The 27,642-nt window shown below is 40.3% G+C and overlaps 2 protein-coding genes across 4 annotated transcripts in view; one reads left to right on the top strand and one right to left on the bottom strand.

Moving 5' to 3' along the window:
- Window positions 1-10,368, top strand: part of sh3pxd2aa (SH3 and PX domains 2Aa) — a 201,753-nt gene extending 191,385 nt beyond the window's left edge. For all 3 annotated transcript variants that reach the window (XM_080419673.1, XM_080419672.1, XM_080419674.1), the window contains one exon: window positions 830-10,368. In XM_080419673.1, coding sequence (XP_080275799.1) covers window positions 830-1,516 — 687 coding nt within the window. In that variant the 3' untranslated portion in view covers window positions 1,517-10,368. The remainder of the gene's footprint in view (window positions 1-829) is intronic.
- A 10,794-nt stretch (window positions 10,369-21,162) lies between these two features.
- Window positions 21,163-27,642, bottom strand: part of neurl1aa (neuralized E3 ubiquitin protein ligase 1Aa) — an 88,211-nt gene continuing 81,731 nt past the window's right edge. Inside the window, exon 8 of the mRNA XM_080446553.1 lies at window positions 21,163-22,950. Coding sequence (XP_080302679.1) covers window positions 22,709-22,950 — 242 coding nt within the window. The 3' untranslated portion in view covers window positions 21,163-22,708. The remainder of the gene's footprint in view (window positions 22,951-27,642) is intronic.

The following is a 27,642-nucleotide window of genomic DNA, read 5'->3' as shown; positions in this document are numbered from 1 at the left end:
AACATTGGTCAAGCTTCACGTGACACGTGACAATATGTTGTCACCAATGCTTTTGATTGGCTAGCGAGACGCATGACGAAATAAAATCCTATAAATAGGTGTGTCACTTCAAAAAGCCATTTATATTGTTTTAAGTGAGGTAACATTGGTCAAGCTAACGGGATCAAGCTAACATTGGTCAAGTGACACGTGACAATATGTAATATAAATAGGTAAGACATGATTAATCAGGAACAGTACTGGCGGAGACCTGTGCTCCGAGGAGCACATTCTCTAGTTTTAACCCATTAAGACCTGGAACTGTGTCATTTTTAGATTTGAGCTAAAAAGCATTATTTTACACTTTGGGCTATTCAAAAATAGCAGATATACAAGCTCATAGCGCGGCACCGAGTGCCGCGCTACGAGCTTGTAGATCTGCTATTTTTGAAAAATCGTGAAAATGTGTGCAAATCTTTGAATATATATATTTTTAAAGCGAACATTTTTAACTCAAATCTTTGCTTCTTGGGGGGGTCCCTGGAACAAAATATTTAGATGGGGGTCCGCGGCCAAATACATATAATTTTGGGGGTCCTTGACATGAAAAAGATTGAGAACCACTGATATAGAAATATACGTTTTTCAGAATACTGTTGAGATTTAGGAGACATGTAGAATCGGCTTCAGTTCTCAATGGGTTAAAAAGCCTAAAAGGCAAACGGACAAGTCATTTAGATTCATATCTATTTTATTTTTATGCCAAAAACACAATCATTGATCTCAATTACTTGTACACCAATGAATCGTCAACTAAACTTTCTTGATGGTGACACAACCCTTCCTGCAGGGGCTGAGCCAGCAGCATCAGGGCCTGAGGAGGAGCTCCCCTCCCATTCCGTCCAAGCCTCCCGGCGGCTTCGCCAAGCCCTCGGGGATGGTCAACGGAGGAGGCGTGCGCATGCGAAACGGCGTGCGGCAGGTGGCGGTCAGACCGCAGTCGGTGTTCGTGACCACGACGCAGACGGCGGCCAAAGACGGCCACCACTACACCACCGGCTCCCTGCGGCGGAACGAGTCCCTGGGCAGCAGCGACCACTACCGCTCGGGCTCGGCCACGCTCGGCGTCCGCCGGAACGCCTCCTTCAGCACCGTGCGGCCCCACGTGGTCATGGAGAGTCAGCCCCGGAGCTGCTCGGAGCGCTCCTCCTCCGGCCTCGGCTCGTCCTCCTCCTCCTCCGGCGGCGCCGTGTTCGGCACGAGCGGCGGCACCGCCCAGCGGAACGGGATCCCGGTGTCCGCCGTCCGGCCCAAGCCCATCGAGAAGAGCCAGCTGATCCACAACAACCTGGGCAGAGACCTGTACGTGTCCATCGCCGACTACCGAGGGGACGAGGAGACCATGGGCTTCCCCGAGGGCACCTGTCTGGAGGTGTTGGAGAGAAACCCCAACGGATGGTGGTACTGCCAGGTGCAGGACGCCCTGATGCCCCGCAAGGGCTGGGTCCCCTCCAACTACCTAGAGAGGAAAAAATAACCCCCTCCGCCCCTCTTCCCCCCCACAATGATGCCCGCCAAGAACACTGGTGGCATCGCTCCTTGCGAATGTTACCCAAGCAATATGCTCCCCCCAAAATGTACATTTCTGAAAAGACTGTGTAAAATATTATGTTTTAATTTTGAAAAAAAATAGACACTTTTTTGGTGCTGGTTTACTAAAAACGACCATGTGGACGAGGAGCGTAACTTGTTTAAAATTATGACGGAATGCAATGTTAAGAGACTTGAGGAAGGGGCGTGGCCACCCCAGAGTACAAAGATATCGAAGAGGACAAATTATCTATGAGATATGGAACGGGGAAAGACGCCCTTAAAAGGGTTTTTACATCAGTTAATGGAGAAGTTAAGCAGGGTAATGGCTAGCCTTATTCCTGCCCCATCATTGACTTACGATGCCAAATAAGTGCCTTTGTATACAGTTATGATTGACCTGAACGGAAGAAGAAGTCCTAAAGAAGTTTATGGCAGTGAATCAACCAAATCTATAGAGTGCCATAGGCCATATTATGAGAGCGTGAATACCAACCGCAAGTATTTTTATAACTGGGAGATTGCTCTAGTTTTAGTGGTGCTAAACAAGCAAAGAGGTTTGATCCTGTGAGACGCTGTAGGAGTGGAATCAAACGCCAAATATGGAGGGAAGAAATTGAGATGTAAGTCGCTGTTCCTCAATCTTAGGGTCCAGGGACCACCAGCCAGGGGTCCAAATGCGTAGACTCCTGAGGGCTTGCAACTCTGTTACAGAGTCCAAATGGACCCATTAAGGTTCCATTTGTACACTCTTGAGTTACAGACCCGTTACGGGTGCGTTTGGACCGCCGGCGGGTCCCCAGACCCCACGTTGAGAACCAGGGACGTTAAAGTGACTGGAGTCACACAATAAGTCACTCATTTTATGCCACAGTCATCGTGCAAAGTACGAAAAAAAAAGAGAAAAAAAGAAACTTTTTCAATCCTCTTTTTTTTTGTTTTCTGTATATGTTTTTAATTTGTCGTGCTGCGTATTCTAAAGACTTCCTTAGAGAAATATTTCTGCTTTCTTGTGACATCTAGTTCTCCACCGACGGCCTTGGAATCTGAAGAGTTGAATGCTCCTGCCTCACAATCTTTTGCCTCTCTCGACCACTTGAAACCCTAGCAATCCCTATTCACATTTGTTGAAAATAGCCAGAGCTTGTCGATTGGCTGTTTTCGGTGAAGAGATTTGGTGTAGAGAGGGGGGGGGGAAAGAGCGGACCAAGAACAGAGCCATCTCAGGTCAAGTTTCCTAAGCATAGAGGGTCTAAGTGGTGCGAGTGGCAGAATGTCTGTGCTCAGGTTGAATTTAATTGGCTTAGCTTTGTTGGCTACAGTGAACCCCCCCACCCCCACCCCCCCAAAAAAGGTCTTTAGTTCACATTTGAATGTAAATGAGGTATAATTATTTTATTGAGGTACAGTCAAAAGAACATTTTAATTACAAACCGGGCGGATATTTTCGCTTGAGGGCACATGAGTGCATTCTAGTACGTTGCCACCTCATGTTTGCTTATTTGTTATCTTCGGGGAAAAAATATAAACAATTAGTTTACATTATTTTAGGGTTACTTTAGTTTTTCTAGTTTTAGTTCCAGAAGAAATTTACTTTGTATATATTGCTGCTTTGTATACGTATAGTATACCACTGCTACAGCAGTGCAGAAACTACGTAAATACTGGAATATGGTGAAATAATTGCCATTGAATCCCAGGGATATACTTTGCACAGCATTACGCCCAAAATGTGATCAAACCAAAGAGTTATCATTTCATCAGCTACTTCTTGTAGCTTTACTATTTATTTATGGCTGCAAGTAATTAAGCGGATCCTACAAAATACCTACAATTGAAAACGTGTTTTCACATTACTATGTGGAAGCACTTGGTACATCGTACCCAGATTATAGCAATGAATGCAGTTCAACAACTAAAATAAGAAAATACAATTGGATATTGCTGTGCAGTATTGATTTAGATTTTGAATTGTAGGGAACATTTTGAATTTGTTTACCTTGTAGCTTTGAATTTGTCTCAGTTGTCTCCCATTCTTTTAATTAAGTAATTTTATTGTTTAGAAAAGGACTTAACACTCATCTCAAAAATATAATTTATTTTTATTAAAAAAAAAAAAAAACCCTGAACACCAACAACATTAATGATGTTGCCACATTTGAAAAAATAAATAAACAAATGAAAAAACAACAACAACCCTAAAATATTACTCTAAATGGCTGATGTTCAAGACTGCTGAAATATATTTTCTAATGAACGGTGTAAGCTCCTGTTTTGAGCTTCGACACTAACCTTTCATTCATGTTTTCTGCTGGACAGTATTATAGTATTTAACAAAGTACAATACCTGCTAGATCGCAGTTATCTATTTAGCCAACCATAGTTGTTTATTTTTGTTTGTTAATGTTGTGATCATCACACAGGGACAATAATGAAGAACGAAGTGGTTTTGTTTTGTGAATTAGTGCACTTTAAAAAGCTTTTTTTAACGGTGCATTAATGTAAAGATGCAGTAAATACTCAGCATATTATTTATTGATACACATTGATCTTTGTAAGTATTTAATTTTTCACCTTTTTACCTCAACTGAGGGCTCAATTCCTGTTAGTACAAGAGTTGTCTCAGTCACAGAAAAACAAAGCCAATCTCTTCCTCAGCAATGATAACACAATGGATTGAGAAATAGCACAGCCTTGTGGGAGACTAAATGTACTGCAAGATTCTTTACACAATCCCATTTTCAAGGATTATGAACCATCCTACCTCAGTGCAATAGGAAATGCACTGCTGGTCAGTGAGTCTACCCATAAACTTTTAATGTTTTTTTTTCATTCTAAATATCAATGCAGCTAAAATAGTATTGTTGACTTTTTATAATATATATTTTTTTGTCTTTGGCCAAAACCTATACAATTTGTTTAGTTTTTGTTTTTCCCAATGCTGTGTGCTGCACCTTACGCAAACCATGGGCACTTCCTTCATCTTTATTGGACATTACATAATGCCTGACTTAAGTATATTTATTTTATGTGCATTTACACTCAATGGTTTGATAAACAATCATATACCCCTTCAACAGGCCCGTCCGTCCATTCCAAAAGAGGATTTATCTTATTTTAGCCTTCCTTCTGCTCTTTTAGATATCATATCTAAATTGCCAACACAGAACAAAGTCGAACCATTGTATAAGTTGATGTAAGGGTACATGGATTAAAAAGTTCTACCAATCCAATAACGCTGATGATCATCAGTGGTGGGCCGTAACAACGTACATTTACTTGAGTATTAGTTTTTTTGGACACTTGGTTATGACAAATGTTGTACTTTTGACTCCATTACATTTCTAGGTAGGGGAAAAGTACATTATGAATAAACCACTTAAGCTCTATTCAAGTTAAAGTGAAACTAGTCGATATACATACAAGCTCACAGTGCATCGCGATGCAACACGTGTGCTTGTAGATCTGCTATTTTCACCATTATTTATATTTTTGCAAAAATGCATTGATATGCAATTTGTACATTTGAATACTTGGGTATTTTAAAAAGCAAGTGCTCCGGGACTAAGTACACATTTGACAGAGCAACTTGCACTTGTAGTTGAGTAATATTTGACCAAGAGTATCAATTCAATTCAATTAAAAGGCGCTTTATTGGCATGAGAAAACATACATTTACATTGCCAAAGCAAGTGTCAAAGTATTTTTGTCAGAGTACTTTTTGTCCATCACTGATGATCATAATATCGGGATGCTGATGTTTCATTATGAATCTGGTAAACCAATAATCTCCCGTCCTGACGAAGGCATTATGTAAATGTGTTGAATCACTCTTTAACGTTTTTTTTTTTTGCTACACCACATATTTGCATATCGCTTTAACCGAGTACAACTGATGTACTCCGCTCATTGGCGGCTGAAATTACAAGGGAATTTACATGTTTTCTGGCTTTTCTCATGCTATTTAGTTGTGTAGCAAGCTGTCTTTTCTTTGTATGTTCATCCATTATTTTGTTCTCCTCATCTGAACCTATATTTTGTTTGATCATAATTGAGAAATATATCTGTGAGGAAATGTGCAATAGGAAATAGGCGTCAACAAGAGGTTAAAAAAAACAAAACTAAGGTTATTGTATAGCGGTTCCCAACCTTTTCTGGATCAGGGCCCACTTGGAAAATCTCAAAAGCGTTCGTGGACCACCCATCCGACCACTTAGATGGGTGGGCCGTGTTGCATTTTCAGAGCATGTTTATTTCACTGATCAATCAATCGATTGTGTTCCGGCTTGGATCGGTATCACGATAACCTCTTTTTTTCAAGGTTTTAAAGAAGAAGTACCATGACATTTTAGTTTAAACATTAATTTTGTTAGTATCAATGTCAATTTACCATTCAAATCTTAGTTGTTTTTTTTTGCAATACCCTCACGGCCCACCAGTGGGCCCCGACAAACAGCTTGGGAATCGCTGTGGTTGCTGGAATAGAAACATTAAGTAAACATGGTCAAACCCCTTTTTATTTTCTGTTGGGAGCGAGTAGCAGCCATTCCAACTGCCATTCATAGCCTTTTCACCAAGAATGATTTGTAACACCCCCCTAAATGATGGACATTCTCCATAACCAACGGTTAGATCCGAATTGACATCTCTCACCCCCTCCCGCCGCCCCCCCCCCCCCCCTTGATCGACATGAGCGGCAGATGAATTGTGAAAGAGAGGCATGCTGGGACAAAAAGCCGGTGATCCCGCTGGGTTGTTGACGTGTCAGACAGACGTCTGGAGCGCCGCTTTGACGGATGGAGAATCATGAGGCGCGTCATCGGGGAGCCTCCACGCTCGGAGCCGTCACATTTTGTGCCTGGATGGAATTTTGATAGTTTACCGTGTTTTATTTTTGTTTTGCTTTCTACCCCCCACCACCCTAGAGTAAGGTCCTCTCTCTCTCCCCGCCTATACGTCTCTTGACACTTCCCTCACTGTCGACTCGAGCCGTGTCGGCCCGAGCTCCTTTTGTCGCTCGGTGGTGCGATGGTTGGAAAATTACATTGGGAGCCATCGAGCATGTCAGGCGGGGCTGAGATGTGGATGCTTGGAGGAGAGAGACTGGCCCGGGCAAAACAAGCGACTTGAGAAATGAAACGCTATTTCAGGCTATCTGGGTTCAGGCCGACAGCTTCGTAAGCTGTATGCTGACCTACGCGTATTCTTTTTTTTTTTTTAGTTTTCTGCCCCCCAGAGCCACCAGACAGTCTCATCCAAATGGACCAATCAACAGCAGAGGCATGGACCCCCCCCCCCCCCAACAGCAAATCGAACCCTGACATCATCTGTAACGCTTATAAATTTGACATTGGAGGAGGAGGGCGTTTGAGGCCAAGTGCCTTCCTTATTTTTTTGCTGCCGCCCCCAAGCATGTGCCCCCCCCCACACACACACACACACACACACACATGCGGAACGGCGAGATGAAGTGAATCCATTCATGTCAGAGGGAATAGATTAGGTTGCCAAACCATATTCCGGAGGTCGATCAAGCGCGACGGCTCTGATACTTGGCCGGTTCCCCTTCTGTGTTCTTCGCCCGCTCGCCTTTTTTTAGTCGGGAACAAATTGGCGGCGCCCCCTCGAGCGTGAAGCGCCTTAAGCCCCGTAATCCCAGATAGAAGCAGGGGGTTTCTACTGCACTTTCCTCTGCTACTTTCCCTATAGTCTCCCCCTCCTTCTGTCTCTTCTCCCGTTATTTCCATCACGGCCCTTTTCCTCGACACAGCCCACAAAAACATTGTATTGGGTATAGCAGTGGTTCTTAATCAATGTTCTTGTCAAGGACCCCCCAAAATGACCACCCACAATGTATTAGACCACAGACCCCCCCCCCCTATCTGAAAAAGATTTTGTGCCAGGGACCCCCCATAAGAGAAGATTTGTGGTGTTAATTTTTTCAAGTGTCCCGGAGGTCGGGCTCTGGGATTATGCGTGTGTTTTCGTGTGTGAGAGGGGAGAGAGAGAGAGAGAGAGAGAGAGAGGAGGAGAGAGAGAGAGACTGTGTCCTGTATGATGAGATGGATTGTGTGCGTAGGTGTGTCAAGGAGAAGTGAGGCTAGTGAGATGTTATTTATAGGGGACGTGGACAGACATAAGACGGATCAGATAGTGGATTTTAGGTGACAGAGGGAGGGAGAGAGAGAGAGAGAGAGAGTTGGAGGGGGAGGCGAAGGTCTCTTGATTGGAGATGAGTGGGTAGTCTAGAGTCGGTATATCTTTTCATGCTGTCACAGCTACCGGTTCATCTATCCGATTAGGAAAAGCCTCGCTGTGAATCTTAACTTCTCGCAAGAGAGCCTAACAAGCTCTCCATGTATGAAGTCTTGACTGTGAAATCTCATTAGCCCCAAACAGCGTTGTAATGCTTTTATTTAAAGTTTGAAACCGCTGAAATCTCACCACATGCTGATAACAAAAACTGCAAAACCTGTATGGGGCCCTTTTCAGAGATGGATCGCTTCTCCCGCTCTCACTCTCTATGCTTGGCATAGAAGGAGCTGTACTGATCCTTATGCCTGGTTTTGAATTATTTTATCTATGTGGCATTTAACTACATGAACCCTAGCGTCCCCATTCTGGGGTGAACCTTCTGTGAAAACATCAGAGCTACTCGCTCACAATGCCTCGCGTATAGCGACACATTGTGAGCTAGTAGATTGGCTGTTGGAGAATAGATTTGGTGGAGAGGGGGGAAAAAAATGAGCGGACCAACTTTAGAGCCTTGTGGGACCTCAGTCAACTAAGTAGGCTATAGGGTTTTAAGTTGCCTTGAAATTGCTAAAAGTGATGTTGATGTTTTGCATCAATTTTACAGTAAATAAGAAACTTCACAATGTTGATGGTTACAATCATTTCATTTGCACGGAGGGAGTCTGTTGATGAGAATGAATCATTCTGATTATATATAGAGGAGCCAACGGAATGAACAAATATAACGGATTATGAAAATAGGGAAATACACTTTCTGTGTAGCCTGGAAACACAAGTATTGTTTTCTAGAAATGGACTAAGTATTTGTATGGGTGTTCATAGTGGCAAATTGTCCAAGAATATAAAAAAAAAATTATGTCAGGCTATCAGTGAACCAGGAGAGTGGAGGGGAAGTTTTAAAGGGGAAATGGAGGGTAAAGTATGAAAAGAAAGTTGTATAGCAAGTGTGTGTAATAAGCTGGTGGTCGGTACTTGGGGGCCGTGTCCTCTGAGATTTTTTTTTCCTGAGCGCACCGTACGTTTTTAATTGTTTTCAATGGGAGCGCCGCAATAGGAGTGCCGAGAGTTGAAACTCGGGCGTTTTGGACCCGATTTTAGGCGAACGCCTTTCAGCTGGGAAAAAGGCTTTGGTGGACACCTAGCCTTAGGGAGTGATTAAGTATGTGGTTGTTTTTTATGTTAAATTAATATCTGGGTTTTAGTTTTTGTTGGAAAGGAAGTGAGGAGTGAAGGTGTACAGGGCTTTTAGCCTAATTTATACGTCAGTCACACGCCGGAGTATAATCAGGCTTTACTTGATTGTGCTGCCGTAGCATCGGTACAAAAGCGCTTAAGTTTCAGACTGGTGGAATGAATGCTGATTATGTCAGGCTAACAACTTGCTTAACACGGCGGCAGGCAGTCATCAGCGCGGGGCCTGTCTCAAAAGCATCATCAGTGCGGCTGTGTCGGGAAATGAGGCTCACCAAACCCTTTTTTGTCTCGTCTGCTGCTTCCCTTGTTGTGCTCCAATTCTCCCTCTCTCTGTCTCCTGTTTTCCAATCTCCATTTCTAATTACCACAATAGTGTATCTTAATTAACCTCAGACAGTCTAATGATATCCCAGTGGCGTTTAGCGCACAGCCACAGCTATACTCTAATCAAAAGCCATTGTTGTGGCTGTTGTTGCCTCTGTATGGGGAATTGTCTGAGTTGCAAGCCTGGAGCTCGGGCTTCCAAAGTTGTTGGCTGTTGATGTTGCTGGCCTGACTGGCAGTAGACCCGGATGCATGGAAGTTTTTTTTGGGGGGGGGGCTTTTACCTCTATTATTATGTAAACCCCCTCAGAAAGCATAACCTTTGGCGGAATGACTTTCATAACTAAAAAGAAAGAAGAAAAGGAAAAGTAGTGTGCCAAAACTCAGCCATGCAAACCAACACCTTGACAAGAACTTTAAACTATCAAAACGCCCCTTTCGTTTTGCTCTCGAGTCACAAACCGATGACCCCGAACTTGAAAAATATCGATTCAGATCCTCTACCAGCATGTCAACTCTGTGATAAAACAACCACATGCCTCGAGTTGGACCAATAGGAGGTGCTATTCTTGTTTTTTTTTCTTTTCTGTTGTTTTCTTTTCTTTTTCTTTTAAAATGACCATTATTCACAGGCGATAATTCTGTTTAACTCTTGGGGAAGTCCTTGTTTTCAAAAGCAATGCCCTGGTAATGGCTGAAGAGGAATGGACTCTCTGTCGCTTGATGTCAGCTGGTGATGAGAATTATGAGAATCTTAAATCATGAGACTCAAAACATTATGATTATTGGCTATACTGTGCTTTGGAATGAAACTAGATGATAACATGACATCAACATTTTCTCCATTTACTTTGAAAACATTTTGTACATCTGCATTCCCTTTGAAAACAGGGTGTTTCCTTTCTAACATTTCACTTTGATAAATCTTTTTGTTTTCTTCCTTTTTTGTATCTTGTACATGTTTACATTGTATCTCGCATTGCCCTAAAAGAGAAACACTATTAAATGTATTATCTTTGTTGTTTAGCTCGTCTGCTTGTCATATCTTTCACACTTATCTTTGCTGTCGGGCAGAAACCTCTTATCTCCATATTAGAATAAATACTAGAGTGTCACACAAAAGTATCAAAAATAGTAGAACGGCAAGCTCGAAACACGACGCGAAGTGGCGCGTTTTGAGCTTACTGATCTGCTATTTTTGCTATTTTTTTATTTGAATCCTGACAAGTAACAGTTTTGGACATGGTTTGGACAGGTTTCCACCCTACAGAGACGATACATGGGACGCTGCATGCAGAGAACTTAAGCTCTATTTTATACTTGGTCGTGTGATGGTGTGATGTGGTGAAGATAGCCGATCTACAAGCTCACAACGTGTTGGGATGCAATGTAGATCTGCTCATTTTGAAAAAAATTAATTGGAACATTTAGGGAAAACCTTTGAAAATGACATGGCCAAAATAGGGATGCCCTCCCGGTTGAAAGTGGTTAAACTAATGGGTCCGGGCCCAAAGTGGGACGCAGGCCTATTGTTTGGAGGGTCGCCAGCTGGCAGACTAAAACATAAATGTTTTATTAATGTTCAGTTCAGTTTCTTTGAAACGGATGACAGCATTTTTACAGATTGAGCCATTTATCTTTATTCACCTCATCACGTGAACCAGATTTAAGTCAATTTAGATTTGGAACAATATGACTATACTAGCTGGTTTATAAGGTGGGCATGAGTTGTGACAGAAAAGTGTGAGGACTTTGATGGCAATGAATGAATGAAGACGAATGATCATTTCAGGTCTAATTTTTCCACGGGCAGGAAGTTTGCTGTATCCTCCTAACGTGAGTGGGAAGATTTATCACTTGTATAATAAGCATGAGATGTGCAAACACCTCTGCCAGCACCAGTGGTGGAAGAAGTAGGCTACTCAGATATTTTACTTAGCCATACCACGATACAAAAATACTATACTATTACTAGTAAAAGTCCTGGAAATAGCCAAAGTATAAATAGGGCTCAAGTGGTATGTATGCTTTGAATTAATCATTTGAATCTGCAAAGTAACTAAAGCTGGCAAATAATTGTAGTGGAGTAAAAAGTACAAAATGTGGCTCTGACATGTATTGGAGTCAGAATTGTAGTAGTACTTGAGTACATGTACTTAGTTACTTTCCACCACTAGCCAGCACCATAAACCCCTCTAGCCGCTAAGACAAACATTCTGGCAGCAGACAGTGTGTGCGTTCAACACCAAAGGTCAGCCTATTATTTGTCTTTCTCGAGAAAATGAGGGGGGAATAGCAACAAGAGAACCGATACTCATGAACACACCTAGTCCAACATTTCTGGTTTTATTCAATATTGATAGAATATTTGGAGGAATGAGGGCAAAAATGTTGTAGGCTACCAAATAATTCAACTTGCTTGAAAAAGGTGAAATCAATAACACCAACTAAATGGGCATGATCTTATATTAGAACTATTTAATAGTCATTGAAAGAAATGGATCACCAAAGCTCTGAATATAAAAGGTTATTTGGGGAATAATGTCAGTCAAGTCAACTAAGTGAATTGTCAGCATGGTGTAACCACCATTCAAGGAGACATTTTGTATATTGTGACCATGGATGCGTTCGAAACCACATACAGTACGTACTACACAGTATGCTATTTTCAGTCTACTGTTATCTACTAAGCAGCCTAATATTTAGTATCTACTTAGCAGTAGGGGTTCACTTCAGACATACTGAAAAGTAATTTGGCATACTAAATAGTAGCCTACTATATATCCGTATGCGACTTTGGGTGGGGACTGGGGACGATAGCACTGGGTCCGAAATCACATACTAAATGTTTAGTACGAAGTGAAACCCTACTGCTTAGTAGATACTAAACAGTAGGCTGAAAATAGCATACTGTGTAGTAGTAGGCTACATTAGTATGTGGTTTTGGACACAACCAGTGTCTCAGTACACTATCCATCTTATGTGTCACTATTCTTGTACTAATTGGTAACATGGTGATATAAATTACAAGTAACATTTACATTTGTAATGACATAGCTTTGTAATGACCAATGAAGTGCTGTTGTACTTGTATTGTATGCACAATGGCACAATACAACATACAAACACACGATGGGGTCTTGCTTTCCACTAGATGGCAATGTTGAGCCACTATACTATATTCAATCTCTGATCCAAAAAAAAGCAAAAGGAGTGTTTCCATTTGTCAAGAGGCCTCCAAACTGAACTTAATGAGCATGTTGGCATTGACACTAATTCAGACCTTCTGAATAATCATGAGACTCCCTTTTTAACAGTCAAAGCCAATAAAACAAGGTTGATAACTTTGTCAGGGTTATGAATACTCTGAAGAAATAGCAGGTGTTACATATATGCATGTAGATTACCATGATTAGTTCATCAGCAGCAGTATAGCTTCCTCTGTAGTCTCATGGGGGGAGGGGGGGAGACGGTGGTGTAAAGTAACTAAGTACATTTACTCAAGTACTGTACTTAAGTACAATGTTGAGGTATTTGTACTTTACTTGAGAATTTCCAATTTCCAATACTTTTACTTCTACTCCACTACATCTCAGAGGCAAATATTATACTTTTACTCCACTACAATTATTTGACAAATTTAGTTACTAGTTACTTTTCAGATATAAATTATGATATTATGAAACATACATTAAACACTTTAGCCCTATTTTATACCTAGGCTATTTGAAAATAGCCGATCTACAAGCTCACAACGCGTCACGATGCGACGCGTTGTGAGCTTGTAGATCTGCTATTTTCAAACATTTTAGTACTTTTACTTTTGGTACTTTAAGTATATTTTGAAGCCAATACTTTTGTACTTTTACTCGAGTAACATTTTGAACACAGGCCTTTTACTTGTAACAGAGTATTTTTATATTGTGGTATTGCTACTTTTACTTAAGTAAAATATCTGAGTACTTTTTCCACCACTGGTCCAAAACCATTCCCTTTTTTGTTATAGTTTTTAGAACATTTCAGAATGGTGAAAATAGCAGATCTACAAGCTTGTAGATCTGCTATTTTCACTACTTTTGTTCGACACTCTTGTATGATGACATAAAACATGGGGATATGAGGTTTCTGCCCGACAGCAATGAAACGCAGACAGACAGATGGTTATCAGGAAGACTTCAAAGGCATGTTTGCTGAAGTGCCTAGCACACTCGCGGTTGAGAAACTGGAAAAAATACAAAATAATATATATATCTATATATATATGTGCATGTGATATGGGAGAAGTATAGGTGTGGGTATTTTCCAATTACTTTCACAGATCATGGTTCCGAATTTCTCTCCGGCACTCCTGGATTTTGCAGTGCATGAGCAATATCTTTTGACGGAATATCCTCAAGCTATAATACTCCATTGCCAAAAAGAACAGATCTATAATAGTCATGGAATATTACAAAGATCTTCCTTGTAAAGGTAGTAACACGTTTCAAAACGGTTGAAATTCAATTCGCCTAGCCCAGGGGAACCCATGACAGCTGCTGAAAGTTAATTGGGGCACCCACAACCTTATGCGGAAAACCAAAACCACAGTTTTGTCCAAACATCACTTAAATCGGTCATATTTTAGTTTACAGAAGTATACCACAAGTAAACTCATCTATATACTTCTAGTGTACTAGTTATATACTTCTAGCCCACTTTTTAGTTCATTGAAGTATACTTTTAAGTATATCCTCAGTAAACTACTAGTTTACTTGTAGTTATACTTAAGTATACTATTTATATACTTGTAAGTACACTCATCTATATACTACTAGTGTACTGGTTATATACTTCTAGCCCACTTTTAGTTCATTGAAGTACACTTTGAAGTATATCCTAAACTAGTATATCAGTAAACTACTAGTTTGCTTGTAGCTATAAGTATACTAGTCTCAGGAAGTATAAGTATAAGCCTTAGATTTTCTTTATACTTTTCAGTATAAGCCAAGTATACTTAAGTATATTAGTCTCAGGAAGTATAAGTATAAGTATAAGCCTTAGACTTTTCTTTATACTTTTCAGTATAAGCCAAGTATACTTAAGTATACTAAAGTATAAGCCTTAGACTTTCTTTATACTTTTCAGTATAAGCCAAGTATACTTAAGTATACCAGTCTCAAGAAGTATACGTATAAGCCTTAGACTTGTCTTTATACTTTTCAGTATAAGACAAGTATACTTAAGTATACTAGTCTCAGGAAGTATAAGTATAAGCCTTAGAATTATATACTTGGTAGTCTAATTAGTATACTTAGACCTTTCTTTATACTTTTCAGTATAAGCCAAGTATACTAGTTTTAAGTATATCTGTTGAGTATATAAAAAGTCAACTTAAAGTATACTGTCTCATTTTTAGTATAAAAGTATACTAAAAAGTATACTAAAAAGTATAAAAGTATACTTAAACTTTAATAAACTGCTTTTTGGTATATGTGATCAAGGCGGATCTGTCCGATTTGTCATATTCCACCTTGATTGGCTATAAGATTGACTTCCAAAGTTTACAGGAGTGGCCTGTTTTGTGGCCTCAAATCATGATCTCAGTGTTCAATTGCTGTGAAACTTTGCACACAAATTCCCACTAGGCCAAGGAAGAAATGCCACCCTACATTTTTCTAATTGGCCTCATGGTGGCACTATAACAGGCATATTCACGTTTTGTACTATAGCTCTTGAACCGTAGGTCATACAATCGAAATTCTTGATTTTTTGGGTTATTACCCCAAATAAGTTGTGTTTGTTTTGTTTTTTATTTGTTTTTTACACTTTTCTGGCCCACAATAAGCTACCTGGGCCCTATTCCACGAAAGGTGAATTAAATAAGCCTGGCCTTAAGTCAAATCCAGGCTTGACAAAGTCGGGTCCGTATAGCCTGGTTTATTCCGTTCCATGAACGCCAAGCCAGGCTGAAAAGGAGGGACTTTGTCGAGCTAGGCCTTGTCAAGCCAGGCTGTGTCGAGCCAGGATAATGAAGCCAGGCTTCACGGAATAACACGGACACGGAATAACCCCACATTTGCAAGACCACTTTGGTAGAGGTTTGGGTTGTGTAGTTACCTTGCCATCATGATGTAACTCCAAAGGTGGACAAGAAATAAAAAATAATTTCTCCATTGACTAGAAATTGATAATTTAAAATATGCTCCTCATTGACTTACAAAGAGGCTCCTTTAAACCCGTAACTAATAATAATAATAATAATAATATATATATATATATATATATATATATATATATATATATATATATATATATGTATATGTGTCAGACATTTTTTATAATATTAAAATTGGTAATATATTATCAAACATCTAACAACAATATGAACTAACAGAGTGACAATGACATATCACATGAGTCATTGTGAAACAATTATGATTCATGGTCACACACTATTTCAGTAATATAATTCATTTTATTATATCTTATTGTATTTATTTCATTTTATTTGAATGCAGGGTCATTAAAATGAGTCCATATACAAACACATGTGTTGAATTAACTGTGGAAAAACTTGAAGAACAAGGCACTGGATTAAGTAAGCTTGGCTGTTAGCCTGCTCCTGACCAGGCTAACTTCACAGCTAAATTGCCATGGTAACTAAACTAGGCTTGCTTCAATTCTCTTTCGTGGAATCGAGTCATGGCTAAATTTAGCCAGGGTGAACTGGCTAAGCTAATATTCAAGATAATTCAGCTTTCATGGAACCGATTCATCCCTAATCCTGGCTAAATTAAGCCAGAATAGGTGTTAAAGCCAGGCTTTAGCTCTAATTCACCTTTCGTGGAATAGGGCCCTGGCCTGGCGGAGACCTGCTGTGCTCAGAGGAGCAAATTCTTCTAGTGTTTTACTCCGTTTCAATCTGTCATGTATCAGTCTATTAATCTGACCATTATACTGTCATGATACTGAAATTATATGGATATGGAAGATAGTGACCGTGATACTGACATGATACTGACCATGATACTGAATTGATACGGACATGATACTGACCATGATACTGACACGAAACTGACCATGATACTGAAATGATACGGACATGATAGCCTACTGACCATGATACTGACATGATACTGACCATGATACTGACCATGGAGTTGATGAAATAAGAAGGCACCAGGCAGGCACAGCTGAAACACATCCGGAGAGTTTATTGACCACCAGCGTTCCACTCACATTAAACAGCGTTCACAAACACTTGGAAACTACTGTCGTTTCAAAGGAAAACGGGTTTGCAAAAATACTTCAACTGCCATTTTACAGCAATAGCCAAAACAAAGCACTATAAATTATTTCAAACGTTGCTCGTCGGTTGAGGTCAAAACTTGACAAGGACAGAATCTCATTTTGGTGCTTGTCTATTATTGGTCCCAGTGCTCACTTGGAATGAGCAAACAAATCACACATAACAAAAGAGAAAAGAAAGTCTCAAATTCTCAAATGATGCCAGATGTAGCCTACTCTATCACACATGGAGGGATCCTGGAGATAAAGAGATGAAGTAAACAAGCATTTGGAGCAAGCTGTCCACAAACAAATAAGATAAAATAAAGAGTACATGGTCAATAACATTCAAAGGGCTTATTGAGTATCCTGGAACTTTATGTGACAAAAAGAGAAAAGAAAAAGACAATGGCATTGCAACATAACCTGGAAAGTAGGTTAAAAACACCAAAAATAAATAATTGCAATGTTTTACACCTTCGGAATTACATGTGGCTCACAGAATATGCAAACCATGAGGGGAAGAAATCAAATAGTGAAGGATTTTTTTATTTGGTCTGATTTGGACTGTGAGCACAAAATGAAAGATGCCATTGGGAATCCCAGAGATCAACTATCATGGTCTAAAATGTTTTATTTTAAAAACTACAATCAGGAGCTTTATAAAGTGACGTTTAACATTAACCATACAGTGATGGCTTTCAAACTATTATACTGTAAAGAGTTATAAACATAGAGCTGGGCATTTATAGCTCAATAGCATGGCCTGACACCCACATACAATACAGTAAGGGTAAATTACAAAACATAACACCTGAAATACAGGGATTGTAAATAAACGTCAAGTTTATATCTTGCACCTCAAAGCAATGGGTTTGTGATTGTTTACTGCAATATCTCTCTTATTGCTGAAAGGTACAAGATAACATTATCCATACTAGGGAGGATTTCATCAGAAAACAGGTACGTGTAAATCGCTTGGTTTGGAGAAAAAAAATAAAAATAAGAAAACATACAATCATGATTATCCATTTTTGAAACATCAAGAAATTTAAAACAAGAGACATTTGTTTTTTTTTCCTCAGTCCAACCACACTAATAAAAGTAGTTTGCTTTCTCTAAAAATACATAAGTTAACATTCAAATGTGAATTAACACTTCAAGCAGTAGCGTAATCAAACTACGTGGGAGGGATGGTGTGCGACAACATTGACGTCAGCGTTTTTGCCAAAAAAAGGACAGCTGAAAAATACCATAGCAGCATAGGTTGGAGCCTCCGTTTCTCCATTCTCTTTCATTTCAGGATACAAACATCAATAGAGTTTCTCCAAAATAGCCAACCAGCTTCATGTGATATCCTGCAATAAACTATGGCTTACAGTTGAATTTCTGTATACAGGCATGAGGAAAATCTTGAATGGGAGACATGAAAAAAATATTTCATGACATTTAGGTCACGGGAATAAGTCATAAGAATAGCATTAATGCCAGAGGAGAATATTGAAGTCTATCGCTTCATTGCTGTCGGGCAGAAACCTCGTATCTCCATATTTGAACTTTTTATGTTTTTTTTTAATGCCCTACTTAACCATACGAGAGTGTAGCATACAGTAAAAGTAGTGAAAATAGCCGATCTATAAGCTCACAACGTGCCGCGATGCAACACGTTGTGAGCCATTTTCATTATCTAACCTTTTCTTTTAATAATAAAAAGGAACGTTTTTTGAACATACGTGGTTTCCACCTGACAGCGACGATTTGTCCCCCTTCTCCTGATTCAATTTCCATAAAAAGATCCATGTTGCTGGTGAAAAACCTTCATATATTACGTGTTCTTTCCCCACAAAAGACTCTATAGTACTTTATACAATACTAAAAAGTTTGCCCTGCTATATGTTTAGGTTAGAAAAATAACTTTGTGTGCTTTTGTGTGCATTCTCTTCTCTAAGCGAACAGTGTACTGTGAGGGATTTGTGCCACACAACATTTGGTTGGTTTTTATTTGTAAGGCAGCGGTTCCCAACCTATTACGGATCAGCGCCCACTTGAAAATCTCGGAACGAGTTTGTGGCCCACCCATCTGACCACTTAACACGACAGGCTGCCTGTCAGATGGGTGGGCCGCGTGCCTTTTTCATAGCACGCGGCAATGATCGACCAATCGCATGTGCTCCGGCATGGATCGACGGAACCAACGTAGTACAGTATACGTTAAGTTTCTATTTATCGGTGTCACAAAGAAAACGTATTTTTCAAGGTTTTAACCCACTAAAACCGGGAACACATATGTGTAACCACTTTAAGCATTAGGCTATTTTATACTTTGGCTATTCAAAAATAGCAGATCTACAAGCTCATAGCGTGGCACTGGTGCCGCGCTATGAGCTTGTAGATCTGCTATTTTTGAAAAATCATGAAAATCTGTGCAAATCTTTGAATATAAATATAGAAAAGCGAACATGTTTAACTCAAATCTTTGCTTCTGGAGGTCCCTGAAACAACATATTTTGAGATGGGGGTCCGCGGCCAAATGCATATAATTCTGGGGGTCCTTGACATGAAAAAGTTTGAGAACCACTGATATAGAAACATATATATATTTTTTTAACTGTTAGGATTTAGAAGACATTTGTCAACATTTGTCAACTTTAAAAAATGTATATTCAAAGATTTGCACACATTTTCAAAACATTTCAGAAATAGCAGATATACAAGCTCATAGCGCGGCACTCAAAATACCAGTTACGTTATTTTCTTTCATATTAATGTTACATTATTAATAAAAGCTTGTGTCTGGGTAGCTCATAAGGTAGATCACTCGATCACTGGTGGTAGGTGTTGCGCTCCACCTGATACCGACACTAAGCCACTCTGACCTACTTACTTACTTACTGTACTTACTTATTTTTTACCAATTATTTGGGGCCTACTTGCAATATCCTAGAGGCCCACCAGCGGGCCCTGGCCCCACAGGTTGGGAATGGCTGTTATTCATAAGGGATCTGGGTGATAATATAGAGACAGAAATATAAGCGATACGCGTGAACCATCCAGGAGTTAAGGCAGGAGGTCATTGTCGCGCTGTCGGGTGGAAACCTCATATGTACGAAAGCGTTCCTTTTTATTATGATAAAAAAGAAGAGGAAAAAAGAGAGTGAAAATTGCCGAGCTACAAGCTCACAACGCCACACGATGTGAGCTTGTAGATCTGCTATTTTCACTGCTTTTGTGTGATGAAGTAGGGCGTTCATTTATGGACAAAACATACAAAAAAGTATGTTTATGGAGATGCGAGGTTTCTGCCCTGACAGCAAGGTTATGTTGTACGCATCTGTGGTGACAGCTGCTACTATAGCAACGGTCCCTTGGACTTTGTGTATTGTTATGGGAGCTATTCTGGGGATCTCATGAGAGCTCACAGTGTATTAGGCTTAGATGCAGGCAGTGGTGGACAGTAACAAAGTACATTTACTTGAGTACTGCACTTACTCCACTTTACTTGAGTATTCTTTTTTTTGTTCTTTGCTTCTTCTTTTTTCCCTCCAATACGTTTCGACGACAAATATTGTACTTTTGACTCAAAGAAATTCTAGGCAGTGGAAACGTACAAAACAAGTCAAAATAGCAGATCTATTTTCCCTTGTTTTTGAATTTTGAGGAACATTGCTGATATTTTTGGGGAATTTAGGGGGAAACGTCTAAATTTCAATAAAAAACAACAGCAATGCGTCAAAAAAGAAAATGGGCCTTGTTTGTACTTTCAAATACTTCAGTATTTTTTTAAAAGCATGCCCTTTTGAATACCTAAGTATTTTTTTAAAGCAAGCCCTCCAGTACTTTAACTCAAAACAACTTTCACTTATAGTTGAGTAATGTTTGACCAGGAGTATCTATACTTTGACTCAAGTACTTACTGAGGTTGAGTACTTTGTCCACCACTGAGTATAGGTATATAACATGGGAAAATAATTCTCTATTGAAAAAAATACTTGGACCCTAGAAATACCAATGACTGTTTTGCCACTTAATTGTTCCTGTCACTAGACCATATTCACACGGCGGCCATTTTGGAATTTTACATTGAAATTGCCACCCCGTTGCCGTGGCTATTAACTTAATAGCAATATGGCCGCCGTGTGAATATGGTCTCTTGAGAGATTTCTGAGACACAGAGGCAGAGATAATTTCTGAAGTGGTATCCTCTCCGTTGACAACAGAGAGAGAACAACTGTGATTTCAGTGCAAGTACAACACCGCAGAGCAAGCAGCTATAGCTAGCGCAACGACACGGGGTGCTCCTTCCATTCCGACATCTCACCACTCCGACTAGTGGCTTCCGCGTGCGGTTATGGTTAGGGTTAGGGTTAGGTATAGGGTTCGTCAACGTCGGAAAGGCGACATGTCGGAAAGGAGAAATGCACCCCAACGACACAGCTACCACAAACCTGTTTGCTATAGAACTACTATGAAGGTACATTCATTTGAGAATATATGAGTACAAAACGTGTTGCAATAGGGCCCGGGGCGATTCACCGAAAAATACATTAAAAAACGACTTTTAGAACCAATAACCGACTTAATGTTGCACGTGTAAGTTGATCGTTGTTTATTTGTTTGTTTTAACGATCGTTCAGTAATTGTAATTGAGGCCAATAGTGATTTGACGTCATATCGCCTAGCCCTGAGTTGCAACCATACTTCATATACTCAAGGACCTGTACCCATCATATAACAATAGTCTTAATTTCCTGCCAGCAATTCCTCTGACTGACACAAATCCATCACTTCATCATGATGAAGGTGTCTTGATGGTTGATTCCATTAGAGTGTATCTGTTCTATTGCTCCATTCCATTCATTGCACTGTTGGGCTCAACAACAGAGACACAAGTTGCAGCATACCAGTGGTGGAAAGTAAACAAGTACATTTACTCAAGTGCTGCACGTAAGTATAATTTTGAGGTACTTTTACTCTACTTCAGACTTGAGAATTTCCATTTTTCAACACTTTATACTTCTACGCCACTAGAGAAGTAGGCAAGTGAACTTTTTACTCCACTACAATCGTTTGAAAAGTTTAGTCACAGCCTCACACAGGGTACTTGATTTACTAGATTTACAAAACATACTTTTTATACTTTTACTTTGTCTATTCAAAAACAGCAGATCTACAAGTTCACAAAGCCTCGCAATGTGAAGTGTTGTGAGCTTGTAGCTCTGATATTTTTGAAAAAGTTTGAAAATATTTAGAAAGATTTGAGAACTTTTACTTTGGTACTTTAGGCATATATTTTCATGCCAATACTTCTGCACTTTTACTCCAGTGAAATTTTGAATACAGGCCTTTTTACTTGTGTTCTTGTGTATTTTTATATTTCGGAGTTGCTACTTTTACTTAAGTAAAGTAAAGTAGAGTATTTCTTCCAGCACTGGTTGCAACTTGCAACAGACTGAGATGTGTACAGGAAACATCACCTCTGGCGTGGGTGTGTTTTTGACACCTTCAACCAAAAATATGCCTCAGATTGACAGCACATTTGGGAGCACAAACCACTCTCTGCCACCGAATGAACAGCTATTATCCAGACAAAGAGCACCGAAAAAATACCTTATTTAGCCCCAGTGCAAACCAGGGGAAAGTCCTCTCAATCTCAAGCATGACTCACAAAAATAAAATAATTATGAGGTGAATGCACTCTTTTTCTCCCAACTTTTTAAGTCTCAAAATGTTTCCAGAAATCCTGGGGGAGGGAGGGAGAGAGCACTTTGTGAGAAGAAAAAAGTTCTCTACCATAAAAACCCACTGCCACTTCAAGGGCCGCCTCCGCAGGGAGGCTGTGAGAGCACGTCTGAAATGAAATAGACCTTCCTCCAGTCAAAATGGCACTGACTCGAGAACAAGTCGTGCGAGACAGCCGATGAAAGACGATTCTGTGATAAAACGCCAAAAACACCAACAAAAGAAAAAAAAGTACCATAACTCACATTCCCTGAATTTAAGGAGTTTTTCTCACTTGTGACTCGTGTGTGGACTTTTGCTGTTTTTCTTTTTATTCTTTAAAGGGACGCCTGCTTGTCCTGCATGGTCCTTTCCCTTTTTTTTATGTGCTGCGGTAGGTCTTGATAATGTCTTTGATCTGTCGCCTGCAGATGGGGCAGCAGGCGTTGGACATCTTCTTGAGCTTGAGGCCACAGGTGTAACACAGACACATGTGTCCGCAGGCGTAGATGACCGTGTCCACCGCGTTCTCGTAGCAGATGGAGCACTCGTCCGGCCACGCCCCGCGGCCTGAGGGGAATGTGGGCGACTTGGGGAGGCTGACGGGCGAGCTGGGGGTCGTGCCTGCAGTGACAAAGAGATGATGGGAAGAAAGAAAAAACAGATGAGGAAAAAAAGAGATGAGACAAGGAGACGCAAAGAGTTCAAGCCCCAACATGAATTCAACCTGAATGACAAAGGTAGTCAGTTCCTGACTAAACAGGATTTGCATACAGGTAGATGTGCATTGAATACACAGGCAGGGCTCAACAATAAGGACTGCCTAATGGGACACTATATGAGAGAGGTTTGGGCCTTACTGAGTACTCTCTTTATCGCCACGGTTCTATTTGTAGAAAGTGGCATTTTCTTAACTACTTAAGCCTTATACACTTTGTTGCATGACAAATAGTGGTAGTCTACAAGCTCACAACACGTTGCGACACATCGTGAACTTGTAGATAAGCTACTTTTTTACAAAATTTTGACACATCTCCCCACAATAAAGACATCAGTGTCTATATGGTTAACATGGAATTTTAACGAAGTTGTTGAATTGAAATATTTTAAAACCTAAATAACAAACCTACCAGACAAGTCTGACTAGAAGCGGGGATATCAAAAGCAGAGGCATGTATTACTCCCCCAGCAAATGCAGAACCATGCAGTGTTCTATTGTGCAACCGCAACTATAAATCTAAATTTGGGTTTGGGAGGTCACATTGGATGCTGAGTACGTAACATTAGGGTGGGATTAGTAATCAGAGCGGCATGGGGCTTTGGGGAGTGCAACACGGAGAGCATCTGTTTTGGCATCCCTTCCTTCCAGTCCCCATGGAGGCAAGAGTTGTGCTCATAACACCGTCGGAACAATTTGCACTGACACACACACATCTGGTTTCACAGGCCTAATCCATCATTGTCAAAAACAGGAATATACAAAAGACACAAAACTGGATTATATATAAATACCATAAACATTGCGCTGGCACGAAACAGAGGTTTCTCTCTCGTCTGAGCTCGAGCGTTCGCCCGTTTTTTTTTTTTAACTCTGAAGCTATGAACTATGAAGCTATAGTTGGGAGGATCCTCTTGTGCCTGTTGCTTGTGGGTGTAAACGAAAGGACGCCGTCTAATTTTGCTAGTTTGTAAACAGATTTATCATGTCTGACTCTGACTATCATGTACAACAACTATTTGTCAATGGGGGAGTTTATTTTAACCACTCCAAACCTATATCAGTTGATGTACGCAGAATAGTGAAAATTGCTTTTCTCGACGCGTTGTCTGCAGAATGTTCAGTTCGGCCTATCAGGACATGTCCAGAATTGGGATGCTATAGAGTACAGAAGTCCTGACGTCACTCGTTCATCCCCTGGTTTGTAAAGTAATTTCTCTATGGAGAATAACATTGGGTCATCTTAGAATCGTCTCATATAAGAATTGTGGTCCAAAAATAAACAAACTGTCTCAGCGATATTGTCAGGGAGGAGGCTCTGTATCGTTTATGATAGTCAGTCACTCATATTTGATAATTTCTGTTTCTGGCGAAAATGTAACTAATTTGGCGGAAGTAACATTATCGTTTTCTCACCGTCAGTTGATGCTTCATATCCATAAGAGTCAAACAGCCGGGATCATTTGTTTATTTTTGGAACACAGTTCTTATTTGACGCAATATTAAACACGTCTATGGGAATTCAGAATGGGGGTGGAAAACCGCGACCCAGGTAGGATGCGTAAATTACGTCAGACTTCGGTGCTCTAGTGTTCATGAAGTTAGCAGCAGGGACTTGTGGGAGAGGGAAGCGGCTTTGTTTTGGTTGTATCTGCAGTACCGCATATAGGCTGCAGTTTCGCGACCTGCATGGTCGTGTTCTGTGCAAGCGGGAATTACAGTAATAAAACGCATATCGTTGCTGTCGGGCAGAAACCTCTTATCTCCATATTTTTACTTTTTGTGTTTCGTACTACTACACCCTACTTGATCACACTACAGCGTCACACAAAAGCATCACAAATAGCAGATCTGTAGATCTGCTACTTTTTGCTACTTTTGGATTTGAATCCTGAAAAGTATACAGTTTCGGACATAATATGAGGTTTCCACCCGGCAGAGACGATATAGTGCCTAGAGCAGAAGTGTGTGTCCTCTTCACCTCAGAGTTGATTTTGTCGACTAAAGGTGGCATTACACTACGAGATAATCGGGGTAAAAAACAACCCTCCCGAGTATCGGGGGGCGTGTCTACCCCAGCCTAGATCGGGGGCGAATCTCGGGCATAAACATAGTCTAGTGTGAGGGTTCAAAGATCCAATCTGAACCCTCCCGAGTTGCTCACAGGACGGTCGGGGCCACTCCGATCATTTTCAAAATCGTTTAAGACTGAAAAAGTCTTGTAGTGTAAGGCCAGCTTTAAACTATGACGAAACATTTTCGTCGACTACCTTTTTTCACTGACGAAAACTAAATAAAAACGAAAAAAAAAACTAAGCTACGATGACTAAAACTAAGACTAAATATAATGACAATTTCGTCAACAAATAAAAACTAGACTAAAATGTTATGGAGGGACTAGTGGAGAAGAGATCCAGTAGAACTAAAAGACAAGTCATTTTATGTTTTGTTGTGCTCGGGTGTTGCGCTCTGAAAATAGCAGATCTACAAGCTCACAACGCGTCACGCTGCGACGCGTTGTGAGCTTGTAGATCGGCTATTTTCAGCATGCAACCAAGTGTAAAATCAGCCATTACGACGCCATCAAGGCACCGCTAAAATACATTTTAGCCGACTAAGGGTCCTTTCACGCGGCAAGCGGCCAACGCGCCTATGTAATTCATTTTCAATGAGAGGCGGGCGATTCATTTGGGACGCGCGGAGAAGTTGAGGGGCGGTGAGACGAGCGGGCGCGGTCCCGTGAAACTTGCGTGCGCGTGCTCGTTTGTGCACGGGCGCGGCAAGAGCTGGATTGTGGTGAGCTTTTCTTTTCACCGCACAGCGCAGGAGGACAAAACGACAATGATCGCGGCGCGATCACCGCTGATCCGAGCGGTAACGCCTGCGTGAACCGCTTGCCGCGTGTTACGACCTTAAAGGGCAAGACCACTTTGGTAGAGGTTTGGGTTGTGTATTTACCTTGCCATGATGTAACTCCAAAGGTGGACAAGAAATTAAAAATAATTGCTCCATTGATTAGAAATTGATAATTCAAAAATATGCTCCTCATTGACTTACATTGTACGGTAAAACAGCTCTCAAAGTCACTCTTTTAGCACATAAACAAACGCAAACAAAGTTGATTCAGACAATATAGAACATCACCAAACCCAGTACTGTTTTTTTTTTATATAAAAATATTAACTTCCTGTTGATTTTGCTATTTTTATTAAGAAGAAAACCCGGACTGGATTCCCGGATCCGGATCCGGATCTTCAAATAGTAAAATCAACAGGAAGTTAACATTTTTATTTAAAAAAAAAACAGTACTGGGTTTGGTGATGTTCTATAATGTCTGAATCAGCTTGGTTCGTGTTCGTTTACGTGCTAAAAGAGTGACTTTGAGAGCTGTTTTACCGTACAATGTAAGTCAATGAGGAGCAAATTTAGAATTATCAATTTCTAATCAATGGAGCAATAATTTTAAATTTCTTGTCCATCTTTGGAGTTACATCATGGCAAGGTAACTACACAACCCAAACCTCTACCAAAGTGGTCTTACCCTTTAAGTCGACTGTAGATTTAGTCGACTAAAATCTTATAATATTTTGTTGACTAAAACTAGACAAAAACTAAAACATTTAAGATGACTAAAATATGACTAAAGCCAAATGGAATTTTATTCAAAAGACTATGACTAAAACGAAATCAAAATTTGCTGTCAAAATCAACACTGCTTCACCTTTGTCTCTGCAGAAAACTTAACTTGAATTTCAAGTTAATTTCAAGTTTCATTTACAACTTGGAAATGAACAGAACCCCAAAGTTACTGTATAGCTAGAGCGGACAGAACGCGACTTCCCTAATCTCATGGTTTGGTGAATGAAGACAGTAAAAGGGCAACGTACACACGCACTTCATCCTGGAAAGCTTGTTTTTCAAAAAAGAGTTAAGAACTTTGCCAACGTACCTCGGGGAATGAATCACTCAAGCAACAAATAGATTCCACTCTGATGTGTTGATGTCATAATTATAAACAAACATTTTGTTTCTTTCCTTCTATAGCTAGTTTTGATCGTGATGGATTACATCTCTGGAGCCAGATATGAGTCCATGTAATTCTTTGTTGTTTTGATTTAGTGTTATGAGTCGAAGACGACATACTGTAGGGGCCAGGGAGGTGGGGGGTGCCAAAGCAAACAGGTGTAATTGGATTGGAACGCAGATCCCTAGAACACTAGAGGGAGCAACTATGATCTGGTACCACCCAGATTAAAATAACCACTTTTGCAGAAGTAGATAAAATATCTACAAGCTCACAACACGTTGCATCGTGAGCTTGTAGATATTTTCGCTACTTTGTACGACACTGTTGTACGACACTGTTGTACGACACTGTTGTACGACGAAGTAGGGCATTAATGGAAACGGAAAAGCATTAAACAAAGTTGTTTTTTTTTCCTAAATTAACTCTCTACATCAGTGGTTTTCAACCTTTTTCATGTCAAGGACCCCCAAATTGACACTTAGTAGCCTGTGGACCCCCATTTGAAAAGATAGGCCAAGGACCCCCATAACAGAACATTTTTTACGGCTCTAGCAGTGATTTTCAACCATTT

This window comes from Gymnoscopelus braueri (assembly GCF_963280865.1).
Source record: "Gymnoscopelus braueri genome assembly, chromosome: 2".
Taxonomy (NCBI): Eukaryota; Metazoa; Chordata; class Actinopteri; order Myctophiformes; family Myctophidae; genus Gymnoscopelus; species Gymnoscopelus braueri.
The sequence above is the reverse complement of the archived record's forward strand: the minus strand, read 5'-3'. Positions and strand labels throughout refer to the sequence as shown.